The sequence below is a fragment of the Chinchilla lanigera genome, unplaced genomic scaffold, assembly GCF_000276665.1.
Source record: "Chinchilla lanigera isolate Chin_1 unplaced genomic scaffold, ChiLan1.0 scaffold00047, whole genome shotgun sequence".
Taxonomy (NCBI): Eukaryota; Metazoa; Chordata; class Mammalia; order Rodentia; family Chinchillidae; genus Chinchilla; species Chinchilla lanigera.
The window spans coordinates 16,967,197-16,982,545 of NW_004955448.1; the positions used below are offsets into that span (position 1 = coordinate 16,967,197).

Genomic DNA, 15,349 nt, shown 5'->3' on the forward strand with positions numbered 1-15,349 from the left:
TTTAGGGTTGTATGGATTATATTACTTAGGATTGTATGAGTGTTTAGGATTATATATATATAAAATCAGCTGTCTTCTGTACCATGTCCATTCCTTTCATTAAACAACTGCAAGTGAGGCAGGCAGTATAAGAAATGTACTGTGTCAGAAACATAAGGAAATGATGATGATACCATGCCTGGCCCACAGGAGCGTGAAGAATTTAACAGCTACCTTTGATGAAAGGACAGCCGGTAGAAATGTTTCATTAGAACGGTGGTTCTCAACAAGGACAGTTCCCCCTACAGTGGAACATTTAGCAATAGCTGAAGTCCTTTTGCTTGTCACAGTTGGGGAATGTTACGGGGTCCAGCAAGTAGAGGCGGGGGTGCTTCTAAACATTGACGGTGCCCCAACAGGTCCTGGCAGCAAAGATTGACACAAGCTACGATGTCAGTAGTGAAGAGGCTGGGAAACTCAGTAGTAGCAAAAGCGTTAAGGAAGTGGAAAAGGGAAAGTTAAAAGGCAAATGGGAGCATTTGGATCAAAAGACAGAGGAGCATGTGTGTTTGTACACATTTCACTTGCATATGTATTACTTTTTTCACTTCAAACACTCACTTCAAAGTTCCAAGAAATGTTTTTTTAAAATTATACTAATAGTAGATTTGACTAGTAAATGTTTTAAAGCACCCAAAGGCTCAATCAGTACTGATGTGACACTGTAATATTCTTAGATTGTGTCGTGAAAATTTTATCTTCCTTCACAAATCACGTGTGACTTAGTAATGGGGCAACAACAACCTTGTTTAACCTTCTTGTCTCTAGCAAAGCCAAGATCTTGCTAAGACTTCAAGTCCATTCCTTCATTTTTTATCCTGTTACATCAGCTCCTACATGAGATTCGGCTGCACTAGACCGTCTCAGTGGTCTTCTAGCTGGTCTCTAATCTTACTCCAATCTGATCTGTTGTGTCTACCACTGCCAAGGTGAATCAGCTTAAAATGTGCTCTCGGATCCTCCCAGTTCCTGACCAAAGCCCGCCTTTGGTCTGCTCTGCCCCAGCCAGTGCTGGGCCAGCCGCTGAGGCCTCAGCCTCCTCCAGCCTTCACTCTGTCCAGTTCCCTCTGTGCAGCTTATGCCGCAGCCACAGTGAACGCTTGCTCCGCGCCTCACATCTCGCCGGCTTCCCGTCGTTATAAAATCTCTCCCACTTGAAGTCCTTAAAGTGAGCCTCAGCCCAGACGTTCCCAACTTCATCAAGTCGGTATGACGGTACCAACCAGAAGAAATCACTTGTTAAGTTCCTCATCCGTTGTGCCTTTGTGTATGCCACGAATCTTATCTCATGTTGTTTCATGTAACTAATCTCCCGTGATAGAACTTAAACCTCCAAACACCAGTTCTTATAAGTGTTTCCTCAATGCCCAGCGCTGAGCTTCCTTCTTAATACTCACTGACGGGAGCAATGACCAAGGTGAGGTGTTCTGTATTTACTAGATTTGTTTCTTCATTTCAATTTGATTATCCACTGCCTTTGATGCTCAATTCCATGTACGTAAAACACAGTAAAGACTCTGCAATAAACATGGACTACAGACAGTGCTGAAAAGCATTTCTCCTCGGACTCTATTTAAAATGCTCATGCAGTTGCAGCAAGGATCCTGTTAGAAAGCAGCACTATTTTTGTAATGGAAATGAATGACTGTCAGCATTTGGATTAATAGGTAATCCTCTTGGAAGGTGTAAGGGGAAAGAGAAAGAGAGTGCTAAATCCTTCGGCATAAAGTATGAGCTTTAATAAAAGAGCCAATAAAATAAAGGAATTAAGAAGACACAGTGAAAGCCATATTCAGGTCAGCCTCAAGTGCTGTAGATTTATGCCGGACCGACTCCTCCATCCTGCCCTTGTTTGTTCTCTTTCTCCTTGCACCTGGAGGCCGCAGGACTCATTTCTTTCTCACTGCCGTAGTTCCACTTCTGCGCCTGCTTCCTTGCGGACTGCTGTAACAGCCAACCAACTCGATCTTCTGCCCTGTAGCCATTGGCTCGTCCAGCCTACCCTTCACGGTTGCTGCCTCAGGTGTCTTCTAAAATCAAAGCAGTCGTGCGCTCTTATCCCTGGACAAAGCCCAGGCTCTCTAACCTCATAGTCAGAGCCCTGGAAAGCACGCACGTCCCCTGCCGCTCTCCCACCTCCTCATCGCCAGGGCTCCAGCTGGACCTTCAAGTCACCCCGTTTCTTCCACTTTGCCAGTGTAATCCTCAGCTCACAATACGCCTGCCCTCTTTTCTGACTTTCACTCATCTACTTGTTCCTCAAGGATCAGGCCGAATGTCAACATCGCTAAGAAGTTTACTTCCCAGGTGGTTTACTTTCTTCAGGTGGAGCCTGGTAGCGCTTTGCTCCTACCGCAGTTACATGTCACCTTTTTGCTGTGCTGTTTATATGCTTGTCTTTGAGCTCTGAGCTATTCAAAGGCAGACACTGTGTTGTGTGGGGGCGTGTTCTTCCCAGAGACCAGCCTCATGTTGCGGGGTGAGTGTGGGATCAGCAGAGATGCTGAGCGGAGGAGCGCAGGGAGGAGTGCACTGGACACTGCCTAGCAAGAGAGGGCGCTTCTCTCACCCTCCCACCCTCCCCGCATCCTGCCTCTGGCCACATCGCCTCCTCTGCGGCCTTGAACACACCCAGCTTGTGTTTCCTTAGCAGGACCTTTTGCCTCCAGGCTGTGCTCCGGTCTCCTCGAGGAGGGCTCCTTCGCCTTCCTCTGGCCTGGGCTTCCTCAGTAACCTTGGTCAGGTGGCTCCTCTTCTTGCCCAGCACCACTAACATACTGTTCTGGACTCTCAACCAGAAACGAACCGATTGGTACCGACCGACAAACACCAAGACGCACGGACGGCCAATTGGAATTTAGGAGGAGCCTTTATTCCTGGCCAGGGACTGACTGAGAGCCTCCGCGCAGGGAAGGATCAGACCAGTCCCGATCCAGGGACGAGAGCAGCTTTTAAACCCTAAAACTGCATCCTGTTTGGCAAACACATGTCACATCTGTAACAATGAGGGGATTTTTTATGGCAGGAGCAGTACATTCCGAGAATCCGGGAGGGGTAGAGCATTTACGGGGAGAACAATACATTTTGGGAGTCCAGGAAGGGCAGGGCGTTTACAACCAGTTTACAACCGTACATTCCAGAAATGGTAAACCGGAAGATCTAACCCCACGGCAGGGGTGGGAACTGGGAATTACACTAGAACCTTTGATGTCTGTGGAGGGGCTTTTACACATACTCTCTTGTTCTCGTAGCTCTGCTTGCCATGCCTGAGCTGGTCTTCCATGGATTTACTTTTATTTATAACTGCTTTCCCTTTGTTAAGAAAGGACTGTTTAGTTCCTAGTAGTGCAGCCAGTGCGCCAGCAGCGCCTGGAATAGGTGCCGAGTATGTGAATGAAGGAATGAATGTTTGCTGGTTCGGACATAAAATCTGCCCGTAAAAGCAAACAACAAACACTGTTCCTACCTTGAAAGATCACACGTTCCAGAAAACTTTCTAAATTACATGTTAAAAATATTTTGGCAACTAAAGCACAGACATATTTGGTATCTAGGGTTCTGTTATCATATTCTTTTCATTTTACTGTTTTAAGCATGTCCTTGGTGACGCAGAAGTCTATTTAAACTGGCTGTGTTTGGGAACCGTGCCACAAAGGAAGTAGCGGCTACACTCGCAGGATGGCCGTCTGCCAGCATTATGTTAATTGTCAGATGCTTAGAGCCCTGGTGCCCTGCGCAATACTGCACGTGGCGAGGATACTTGAAAAGTGTTTGCCCAGCGTCTGAGTGAATGTGTTACTACCTTGCCCTGCTTTCTTCACAGGAGATTGACCTTTTGTCTTTTTGCCGCGTTCTTCTCTGGGGGAACGTGGGGTTAACTGGCCTTGTTCCCAACCCACTCATAGGAAAAGCCTGGCTCCACACCGCCTGGTTGAAAGCAGGACCGGGACCGGTCATTTGGCAGCAGTGTCCGCTGTGGCCAGCGGGGGAGGGAAGGCCACCAGGGCCAGTGTGCAAACTCAAAAATAAAAAGTCTGTTTACATCCGATGCATTGACTTACCCAGTGGAAGGCAGCTAGTTGTCCTCTAGCCAATACGATGACTTCATCACTGTCAGTTTTCCTTGTGTCTCTCAAGTTCTGATGCGTGCACCTGACACACGAGTGCATGCCCGGCGCAGGGCAGGCGTGAGGCGTCGCGGACAGCAGGAGGGAGACGGGCGCGGTGCAAGCCCTTGAGCGTGCAGCCGGGACAGCAGACAGGTGGCACTGACTGGGACATAATTACACAGGACGAGTAAAATCAGAGCGCGTGAACGGGGCTGTGAATTTGCTCCTATTTCTGCGTTGCTTGATTGACTAAGACATGGTGGCCTCAAATACATGCTGGCTTAAGCCATTTTCAGCTGTATGTTATTTTACTACGACTGCTCGAGGTTTGTACCCATAACAACAAATGTATTTTCTTTAACTCCTGAATATCTGTGATATCATTTCTTATTTATCACATTTTTTCCACGTGTGTATCCCAAAGGATAGCATTTTTTCTGAGGATTGGTTGTCCTGCGTGTTGCGTCTGTCTTCAGACATGTATCGAGCACAGTATAGCACTTACTCACGCTGTATGAATCTGAATATTGCATTCCACTTGACTGTCTTGAAATATGTACAGTAACACTGGCCGCTGGACTGTTTTCCCTTGTCTGTATTTGCTCAGATTTTAAAGCTTGTTAGTACATGCATGACTGCTGTACGTTTTCCTGTGTTGCCGTTCTCAGTTTTCTTATCACAAGAATGGACTCCATAGCTATGGTGGTGAAGCCATGGCATGTGTGCCACAGCAGACCGCCTGCTATCGCTGAAAGCTCTAAAAGGTTCGCCATCCCTGCTTTATGGCCAGACTTGTAAACAGAGCTGCAGTCATAGTTTCCACAGAGTGACTTTTAGAGGCTCTGTACACTCAGAGTCATACGATATGATGTGTCTACCCCTCTCATTCAACAATTACGGTACCCTGGTTTATTGCAGGGTGCTAGGTTAAATATAAGAAAATCGAACTTTACCAATTTAGATTAGTTCATTTTTGCTTGTTTGTTCTGAGAGAGGGTTTTGGTACACAGCGCAGGCTGGCCTCCAACTCACAGCCGTCCTCCCACTTCAGCCTCCTGAGTGCCGGGGTTTAAGGCCTGTGCCACCACGCCCAGCGTGTCAGTGTAGTTGTTTAGGCTCACATTGCAAGAAGCCAGGAACATTAAGACAAGTGACACAGTCCTCCCCTTAAACTGACAGTCCAGAGAGACACATGATTGCAGACATGATATACTGTAGAGACTTCAGTAGAATTAGTTTCCTGGTTCAGGGGTGAAGAGTGCTGAGACCTATATTAAAGATTTAGGAACCAAAGACGGGCGGAACAAAGCCTCCTAGGGCTAAAAACCGAGCTTCTAAAGAGATATGGTGTTTCCCTGTACAAGGCGTGAGGGTGAATCTGGGGAAACAAAGATGTACAAGTCATAAAATCCAAGGTGTTTTAGCTCAAATAATCCGAAACACAGTGTTTGGGACGGGGATGCTGGGTAAGTGAGGAGAGGCAGCCTCGGTGAGGCGCTGGGGTTGTGCACCGAGCAGCTTACACAGTGCACTGGGGTGGGGGTGGGTGGGAGCCCACACGGCCCGATACAGGGTTGGTAGTACTTTGGTGATTTTCTAAAAATTCTCGTTTGTATTTTTAGATCCCCCTACATATACTTCAGGGGCTATTGTTCTTTTATGCCTTTTAAAAGGTTTTTCTGCCTCATTATCTCTGAAATAATTAGCTCCTTGAGAATTACGTTGGCTGTCTTGATCTTCTTACCAAAAGAGCTTTGTGTTATTCCTGCCACCCCCACCGCCGTGTTGTAGGGGTAAAAGAGCGTGTGAAAGGACAGCGGACCCGAGGACGTTACAATACTTGGGATAAAGACCAGAAATTAGGGATGATTTCTTTTCTTATTTCAAGGTATCTACTGCAGCCAGCAGGTCAGGCCTAACAGCTATTGGAGGCAGTTTCCCCTGTGAAACTGAGCTAACTGAAATATCATTTGGTGCCTTTAGGAGTTCTCCTCACACTCTTTGAAGAGCGCGTAGGTAAAAATGTGGGTATTTGTTACTTGTAAGATCATCTGTATTTTGTCACTTTTGCATTCAGGGCCATAATATTTGTTCTTGGTAGATGACCTTTCCTTAACCGACTGCCTAGTAAAAATGGGCGGCAGAATCTGAAGATCCTGCAGTGTAGCATTAGTTAACTACTAAATAATACTTTCTACTACCTTGCAATTCACATGCTTGTTTTATCAACTAAATGTATTTGATTACTTAACACAACTTATAATTTTTCCTTTTGTTAAATATTTAGCAATATTTATGTTTCTATACATACAATATATATTTTTATATTTTTTCCTTTTGGTTTTGTCAAAACCAAACTACTCCTCCAGATTTGAGGCAGCTAATTATCTTCAACTGCTAAATGTAAAAACTTAATTGCTTTTTATTTTTCTTCTAGTCATCAAATGTATGCTGTGGAAAAACATAAAATGGGCTATCTGATAATGCTAGGTTTACATGTAACGCCGAGCACAATATGAGGAAGTGGTATTCTTATTAAAAGCACACTCAGAAATGCCTTTGTTTGTTGCCTTGGGGCTTATTCCCAACACTCAGGTGCTCTGCTGTAGATGTTTCGAAAATATTAATGAGCATCATTCCCTCTTCATATAAGATAATGATGTGTTTTGAAAGCTTGAAGGGAAAATGTGTATTGGGGGCGGGTTTCGTTACTTGCAAAATCTTACGAAGCAGCCCAAGGGACATCAGCTGTGCGTTCACTGGATCACCAGTGTCCACAACAAAGTAATCCCTCTGAATCTGATTTCCTAGAATTGAAAAAATAAAAAAGTGGGACAGTATAAACTTGAGTATATCTTGCTTTTTGTGTTTATTTTCTCCTTTTTAAAAAATATATTTCAAGTGTCTTTCCTGGTTGTTGTTTTGGTTTAATCTTGGGAAACAGTTGTCAACTCAAGACTGAAAGCCAGCTTCTGGACTGCTAGACCTGTCATAATAGTGAGCTGAACTGAGTGGCTTAGATACAGACATTTATTTTCTCACAGTTCCAGATGCTGGGTGTCTGAGGTGAAGGCGTCAGCGGGGTTGGCCTTCTGAGACCTTTTTCTTGGCTTGTGGACGGCTGTCTTCTCCCTCTGTCTTCACATGCTGTATTAGTACTCTCCAGAGAAACTGTGTGTGTGTGTGTCTGCGTGACTGCGTGTGTCTGTGTGTGTATGTGTGCATGTCTCTGTGTGTTTATGTGTGTGTGTGTGTATGTGTGTATGTGTCTGTGTGTGTCTTTGTGTGTTTCTGTGTGTATTTGTGTCTGTGTATGTGTGCATGTCTCGTATGTGTGTATATGTCTGTATGTATGTGTCTGTGTGTATCTTTGTGAGTGTGTTTCTCTATTTATGTGGGTCTGAGTGTATATGTGTATGTGTCTGTGTGTGTGTGTGTGTGTGTTTGGTGCTTGGGTACATGTGCAGAGGAAAGAAGAAAAAGACAGACTCTTGAGAGCAAGGGAGATTTACTTATTTATTTTAATTAAAGACTGGCTCACCCGATTGCGGAGGCTTTGGAAATACATAATCTACAGGTAGCAACCAAAGGCAGAGGTGCAGACACAGGAGGCGGTCTCCTTGCTTGAGAGGATTAGGCTTTGTTCTATTAAGGCCTTCAGTGGGTTGGATGAAGTCCGCCCATGTTATGAGGGCAATCTGCTTTATTCAAAGTCAGCTGATTTAAATGTTAATCCCATCTAAAAATATCTTCATAGAAGCATTGGCAGTAATATTTGACCAATTACCTGGGCATTAAAGCTCAAGCAAGTTGGCACATGAAATTAACCACCATGCGTGATCTCCTCTCTCACTTATCCATGTACAGATTTCCTCTTACATGCACTCTGGTCAGACTGGATTAGAGCCCTTCCTAATTAGTTCAGTTTAATTGAAGATCCCATTTCTAATTGTAGACACACTGTGAAGTAATGGGGATTAGAACTTCGATGTATGAATTTGAGGGTTATAGAATTCAACCATAGTGGTCATTAATGTAAAAGCAAGCACAAATAGAAAGGAGGCAATTTAAAAGAAAAATAATCTTCTTGTTACTAAAAGTTTATTATTTTCTCTGTCTCTTAGGATAACATATCTTTGTAAATCTCAAATAAAACAACTGAAATGGATAGTGATTTCTGCAACCTAGAAAACAATTATGTTTTTCTTCACCAAGTATATATGCATTATGACAATAATTAGAGATTAGGTTAAGAAAAGAAAAATATTTTAAAATTCTGATTATTTCTGAATTTTTTACAAGCTTTCATTAGGCACCTTTTATTTCAAATTATAATGTAATGTGTAAAATTTTGTTCTGTAAATTTATGAACTATTTTGAAAATAGAATTTCTGCTTTTTCTGGAAATTTAAGAAGTAAACAATAGAAAATTGGCAATAAAATTAGAGGGAAAATTATGAAGAGAATATAAATTGAGGGCAAATTAGAAATCACTTCCTCAGTAGTCCTTTCAGGTCTTGAGTGAGAGCTTGGAGCACCATCTCGTCTTTCACACCAGTGTCTTTGTCTCCTGTCTGGAAACCCATTTAGCAAAAGGATAAGCAGGCTTCCCTGCACTGAAGACGTGCTTCCGACTCTCCCTTTGCAGATCACAAAGAGCTGTTCTTGTCCAAAGCGATTCACAAGTCCTTCATAGAGGTTAATGAAGAGGGCGCAGAAGCTGCGGCTGTCTCGGGTACGTACGCACGCGTTTCCTAACGTCTCTGCTCTCCTAGATTTATAGTTTCGAAACCATCTCGGGACGGGGCGGAGATCATTCTCAAAAGCAAGCCAAGAATCGGACTCTGTTCTCAGTTAGACCACGAGCAAACGCTGAACCAGCCAGAATTTTCTACCTGGGATGTGCAGCGCATGCGCACTCCACCGCGCCCGCGCCGTGCGTCTCCCGTTAGCACTTTCCCACGGTGAGAAGCAGCGCACACCTGCAGGCCTGCGAGCGCAGACTTCCCTGCTGTGCTGCCGGCCTAAGGGCTTCCCTGCCGCTCCTTTGAGCGTTTCCTTCCTCTCTAATTAGTCTTCCAACTTGGTTCTTAATTTTGTTAATGAAAAGTTTTAATTTTTAAAAGCATAGACATAAACAAGACTATATAATGGATGTAATGAATACTTTTAACTGTTTTAAACAGAATGTTACTAGTAAAACCATAATTTTAAATAAATAATTTTTAAAAATTAAGCTAACCACCTGTCTAGGGTACCTAGTTAGCCGAGAATCCTTTCCCCCATGCATTTCCTCTCTTTTTATTTGTCTGCTTTTGCTTTCCTCCGAAGTTCAACAGCTTCCGTCCGATTTTAGTCGGAAGCACTTCGGTGAAGTGTTGGCTTATTCGCACACATCTTAAAAGTAACTTGTATTGGTACATAACGATCGCGTTCATCACGGGATTTGCACCTGCACACATTATACCTTATTTTTTCCCACTCCCCTCCCCTCCCCCAGCCCTTCTTCCCCTTCCCATTTCAGAACCCTTGTTCCGTTGTTCTCCTTTCTTGCTTTTCGGTCCCTGCCCGCTTCCGCCCCGCCCCCGTTCCGCGTGCGCGCTGCCTGCCCGCCTCCCAGCCTGGGTGCTCCCTCCGGCTCCTGTCATTCGGGTGGCTCTCGCAGGAGCGCCAGTGCGGTATCTAAGCACGGCCGTCCCATTCATCTCCCTGGAAAGTACGTTCTCCAGGTACATCCATGCACTAAAAATGTCTCAAATTTATCTTTCTTTTATGGCAGAGTAGTACTCCATTGTACGTAAATATCATATTTTCTTTATCCACTCCTCCGTCAGTGGCATCTGGGCTGTTCCCAAGATTTCGCTCTTACACGCTGCGCTGTTACAAACACGGGTGTGCATGGATCACTGTGGTGTGACGCTTTAACTCTTCCGGGAACACACCAGGAGGGGAATAGCTGGGTCAAACAGAAACCAGTTTCAGGTTTTTGAGGAGTCTCCGTACCGATTTCCATCATGGTTGCACCAGTCTACACTCCCACCAGCAGTGGAGAAGGGTTCCTTTTTCCCACAGCCTCCCCAGCATTTGTTGTTGGTTAATTTCTTGGCCTTAGCCATTCTTTCTGGAAGGACATGGAATCTGTGTTGTTTTAATTTGCATTTCTCCAATGACTGGTGATGTTGAACATTTTTTCATGTATTTATTTGCTGTTTGTATTTCTTCGTCTGAGAAGTGTGTATTCAAATCAGATGCCTATTTTTGAACTGAGTCTTTAAATTGGGGGTGGGTCTGATTTTTTGAGTTCTTTATATATTCTAGATATAGTTCTTTGTCTGAGGAGTTAGTAAGAAGCTGCTCCCGTTCTGTAGGTTGTCTTTTCACTGTTGGTTTCTCTTGCTGTCCAAAAGCTTTTTAATACAATGTCCAAAATACAATGTCCAAAAGCTTTTTAATCCCAATTTTTGGTTCTTTGTAATACTCCCTGTGTGATCAAGGTTTGTTCATAAAGCCTTTCCCTTCAAGAGTTCTACCTATTCTGTCTTCTAGTAGGTTAAGTGTTTCTGTTTTAATATTTAGATCTTTGATCCATCTCAATTTTAGTTTAGTACATATGGCTCGAGGTTTAATCTCGCCATGTGGAAAGCCAGTGTCCTCAGCACTGTTTGTTAAAGAGGCTGTGTTTCTTCCAGTGAAGGTGTTTGGCCCCTTTGTCAAAGGTGAGGTAGCTGAACGTGCCTGCAGTGCATCCTCTGTTCCGTAGATCCTCAGGGTTCTCTTTGTTTTGTTTTGCCAGTACCATGCGGTTTTTATCATGGGCACACATTATTTTTAACTGTACCAGTCATAACAGCATTTTCAGAAGGAAACAGACACACAGTAGTATCCAGTATGAAAAACATTAAAATATTGTACAATTTAATATTGACTTTTTCTGACAGCGAACCACATGGTAGCGAGTGTATAATAATCTTGCATATGACACAGACCTTAGGGGATTCAGTGCCCCACCTTCGGAAAATCACTGACTGCATCCTTCACTTTTGCATTCTCCCGTTAGTCACTGCCTCACTGATCAGTCACCATAACCCTGAAGATGTGCTATGCAAAAGCCTGCTTCAGTGAAAAGAAACAGCAACTTGAAAACATGAAGAAGCTGTCTTTATTGTTTGCCTTGAGGAGTTCTTTTCTTCTCCCCCTGTCTTAACTGAAAGGATGTTTTGAGGCAAGCACAGATATCTATCTTCAACTGAGAATACAACTTTTATAACAGACAGAATAAATTGTCTTCTCATTTTTGATGGGTTACAGGGAGGATATTGTGTGTAGTATGCTTGTTTTGTTTTATTTTTGAAAAGAGAACAAGTAGAAATTTTAATATCTTTACAATTTTTCTCTCTAAGTCTTTAGACTCATTTTCTGATGACTGCGTTTGCATTAAACGGATAGACACAAATGGTTTTGAGAAGCAGTCCGTTAGCCTCTGCACATCCACAGACATGTGATTACTGTCTCTCTGCATTGTAGGGATGATTGCAATCAGTCGGATGGCTGTGCTGTACCCTCAAGTTATTGTCGACCACCCATTTTTCTTTCTTATCAGGAACAGGAGAACTGGTGAGTGTTTTACAAGGAAGAACTTTAGTAAGCCTGGAAGAAACTTTCCCTTCTATATTGAGGACTCCTCCCACCCACTGTGCTTATTACATACCTTTTAAAGTTTGTATGATGTCGGGGAGCATGCCCGCTGTTCAACCCAGGGCCTTCACACTGAGCTACCTCCCCACCCCACCCTTCTTTCTTTCTTTCTTTCTTTCTTTCTTTCTTTCTTTCTTTCTTTCTTTCTTTCTTTCTTTCTTTCTTTTTTTCTTTCTTTCTTTCTTTCTTTCTTTCTGTCTCTTTCTGTCTCTTTCTTTCTTTCTTTCTTTCTTTCTTTCTTTCTTTTTCTTCCTTCCTTCCTTCCTTCCTCCCTCTCTCTCTGACTGTCTGTCTCTCTGTGTCTCTCTGTCTCTGTCTCTGTCTGTCTCTGTCTCTCTCTGTCTCCCTCTCTCTCTTTCTCCCTCTTTGAGACAGAGTCTCACTATACAGTTCAGACAGGCCTGGAACTCACTATGTAGCCCAGACTGGCCTCAGACTCCCTACAGCCCTAATGTCTCAGCGTCCCTGATGCTAGAATTACAGGCATGTGCCATCACATAGGGTTTATATTTTGAGACAGATCCTCTCTCAGTGGCTGAGTTGCTCAGGCTAGGCTGAGCTTGTGATCTTTATGTCTCAGCCTCCTAGTGTGCTGAGATTACAGGCATTCTCCACCATGTCCTCCTTGAATTATTTTTTCAAAAAGTAAAAATTGTCTTCATTTTTAAAACATTGCTAATTAAAAACAAGAAGAATAAGTAACCATTTTTTTCTTCACTGTCTTCCAAATGTATGCAGGTACAATCCTCTTCATGGGACGAGTCATGCATCCCGAAACAATGAACACAAGTGCACATGACTTTGAAGAACTTTAAATTATTTATTTGAGTAGCAAAGAAAATATTAACGAAGCACATTATGTTTGCAGCTGGTATATATTTATGATTTGTGTGTTACAGTAATATTTCAGTGTTTTAAGGTGATATTTAAAATAGCTCTAGATAGAAACAATATATGTAAATTATAAGTCAGCAATGTCAAGGAATGTTAGCAGTATTAAGGTAATGGTCCTGTTATGTCGTTGTGTTTGTTGTGATGTTATCTAAAATAAAAGTACGTACTGAACATGTGAACAGTGGTTTTTCATTTTAGAAATCGTAGAATACAGATACCTTTATGTTAAACTTGAGAACAGTGAAGTTTGTTTAGAAATCATAGCATACTTGCACCACTAAGTAAAAAATAGTGATTTTTTGACCTCTTAAGTCTTTCCTAATCCTGCAGGATTAAAGCACCACAGTAAGTTAGCAGTACGCATTTATACATAACAAGTAGTAACATGGAGGTGAAGACAGGTGCTCCACAAAAATGTGGCTGTCGTTTGTTTGAGACCCGTGTAGAGGGTCATGCAGGGCAAGGGCGTGGGCACTGGACATCTTTCGTGTGGCTCCAGGACAAAACTTGTTAGGAGACAGAGAGAGAGAACAAGCTACCCTAACCCTAGAGACATTACTTGTTGACGTATTTGCTACAGTACTATACTTTTTATTTGTTATTATTTTAGAGTCCACTAGTGTACATCTAAGAAATTTACTGTAAAACAGGAGTACCGCCTAGACGCCCGCAGCAACCTCAGGCTTCTCCTGTTCACAGCGTTGCTTTGTGTATCAAGAGGCCCTGTCCAGCAACAGACCTGCACCAGCCAGGCCGGTGTGAGAACCCTCTCTGAAGTTCTCATAGGATGACATCACCTCATGACATATTTCTCAGAACATACCCCACATGTTAAGTAACCTGTGACTATGCTAGTTGTCTAGATATGTTTAATTTATACAAAATTAGGTCAGTCAAAAGCATATTAAGTCAGCGCTCCTTAAACTGGTGATCCTAGTAGGTGGGGCCCAAGATTGTACATTTCTACCAAGCACCCAGCGGTGCCTTTGCTCTCTGTCACTTTGGTAGCAAAACTGCACTTGACATAAGATTTGAATATTTGATATTTTTATAAATGGAAACAGAAAGTCTATAATTTTCATAAAGGTTGGAGGGATTCTGGATGGGACAGTGAGCTGCACTGATAATGTAATACACTTGTCCAAAACAAAAAATGGTTTTACTCGAAAGTGGTTTTTTTTCTATTACGGACTGCAGATAAATGCAAAATTCCTCAACATATTAGAACACTTAAACTATATCCTTTAAAAATATGGAGACATTTATAGGCAACACCCATGAAAGAACTTATGGCTGAATGCCCAGGGAAACAATACTTAACACTGTATCTTTTACAGCTTATATTTTCAGAGGGCTTATAAATTACATGAATTTATAATTTCATAAATCTTATATTATTATAGAATAGTGCTCTTGTTTTCATTTATAATTTATGCAAGCTAGCCTAACTGATGTTAATTCAGTATTGATATTCTGAGTTTGTAATATTCTTTGTTACTATATCACTACCTGTTAAACATTACATCTATGACTATATCTGTATGTTCACTGGCCAACTCAATGTATTACCTAAAAGGAAGAGCAAATGTCATTAGACAATCATGTGGATTTTTTAGATGCCAAAATACAACTTTTATAGTTGACATAGGATTAAGTTCTATTATTCAGAATGTTTATCTTAAAATATTTAAATAACTTAGATGCCAGAAAATAGATGATCCCCATTATTAGCATGCTTATGGAATGCTTAAAAATAATGCTGAATAGCACCAAGTTTTTCTCCTTTAACTTTATTTTGTTTACAATTTGTTCAATATTTTTCTTTCAAAAAAGCAGCATAGTATATTTCAGCTGAATTTCCTTTAAAATGAATGTTGCTAAGTAAACATATACACACTTAGCATGAACAGTTTACCAAAACTTTGTGCACTTTGAATCTTTATATTTGAGAGAATAACAATAATTGTAGAATTTTGCTTTTATTTGAATCCTGATTTTACTTTTTTTGTGTATGCAGTAGGCTGGATTGAATAATTATAAAGGGTAGGATTTTACAGATTTTGTCACCACCACTAAACCAAATAGTTGTTAGAATCAGTCATAGAAATGTTTCTTTGGATACTGAAAAAAAGATGTTTTATGAAAACAATGAAATAAAGAGAAAACATGGTGAAGAACATATTTCAATCTTGTTAAGTATGTATATCATAATACCACAATTCATTGCTATTGATACATAATCAGCTTCTTGAATTTATAATGATACCCATTTTTCTCATTTGAAAGCTAACTTTTTTTTCAACTAGTATAGCCTAGCTGCTTCATTTACTTGAAAGGGTCTTTGGGCAGTATATAGGTCTTTGTTGTAGTCTAGAGAAAAGAAGAGGAATGACCATTTGTAATACACAAAATGGAGAAAGTGTGTAACTTTCCTGTCCTCCCAGAGCCTCTTTACATCACCGTCCATTGCGGAGAATCCATTTAAAGATGACAGAATGCGAGTTTCTTTAATTAAAAATCACAGGGGAAGGGCTTTTTACTTAAAAGACTTCATTGTAAAACTTCGCCAAGGTATGGACCCCATCAAAATATTCCAATAAAGTTTCAATGTT

General features: G+C 41.9%; 1 protein-coding gene across 1 annotated transcript in view; it reads left to right on the plus strand.

The window, feature by feature from the left end:
- The window catches only part of Serpini1 (serpin peptidase inhibitor, clade I (neuroserpin), member 1), a 34,740-nt gene extending 19,822 nt beyond the window's left edge, over nt 1–14,918 (plus strand). The window contains exons 8-10 of the mRNA XM_005393142.2: nt 8,797–8,883; nt 11,673–11,762; nt 12,582–14,918. Of these exons, the coding sequence (XP_005393199.1) occupies nt 8,797–8,883; nt 11,673–11,762; nt 12,582–12,658 (254 nt within the window). The 3' untranslated portion in view covers nt 12,659–14,918. The remainder of the gene's footprint in view (nt 1–8,796; nt 8,884–11,672; nt 11,763–12,581) is intronic.
- Nucleotides 14,919–15,349: the final 431 nt, after the last annotated feature.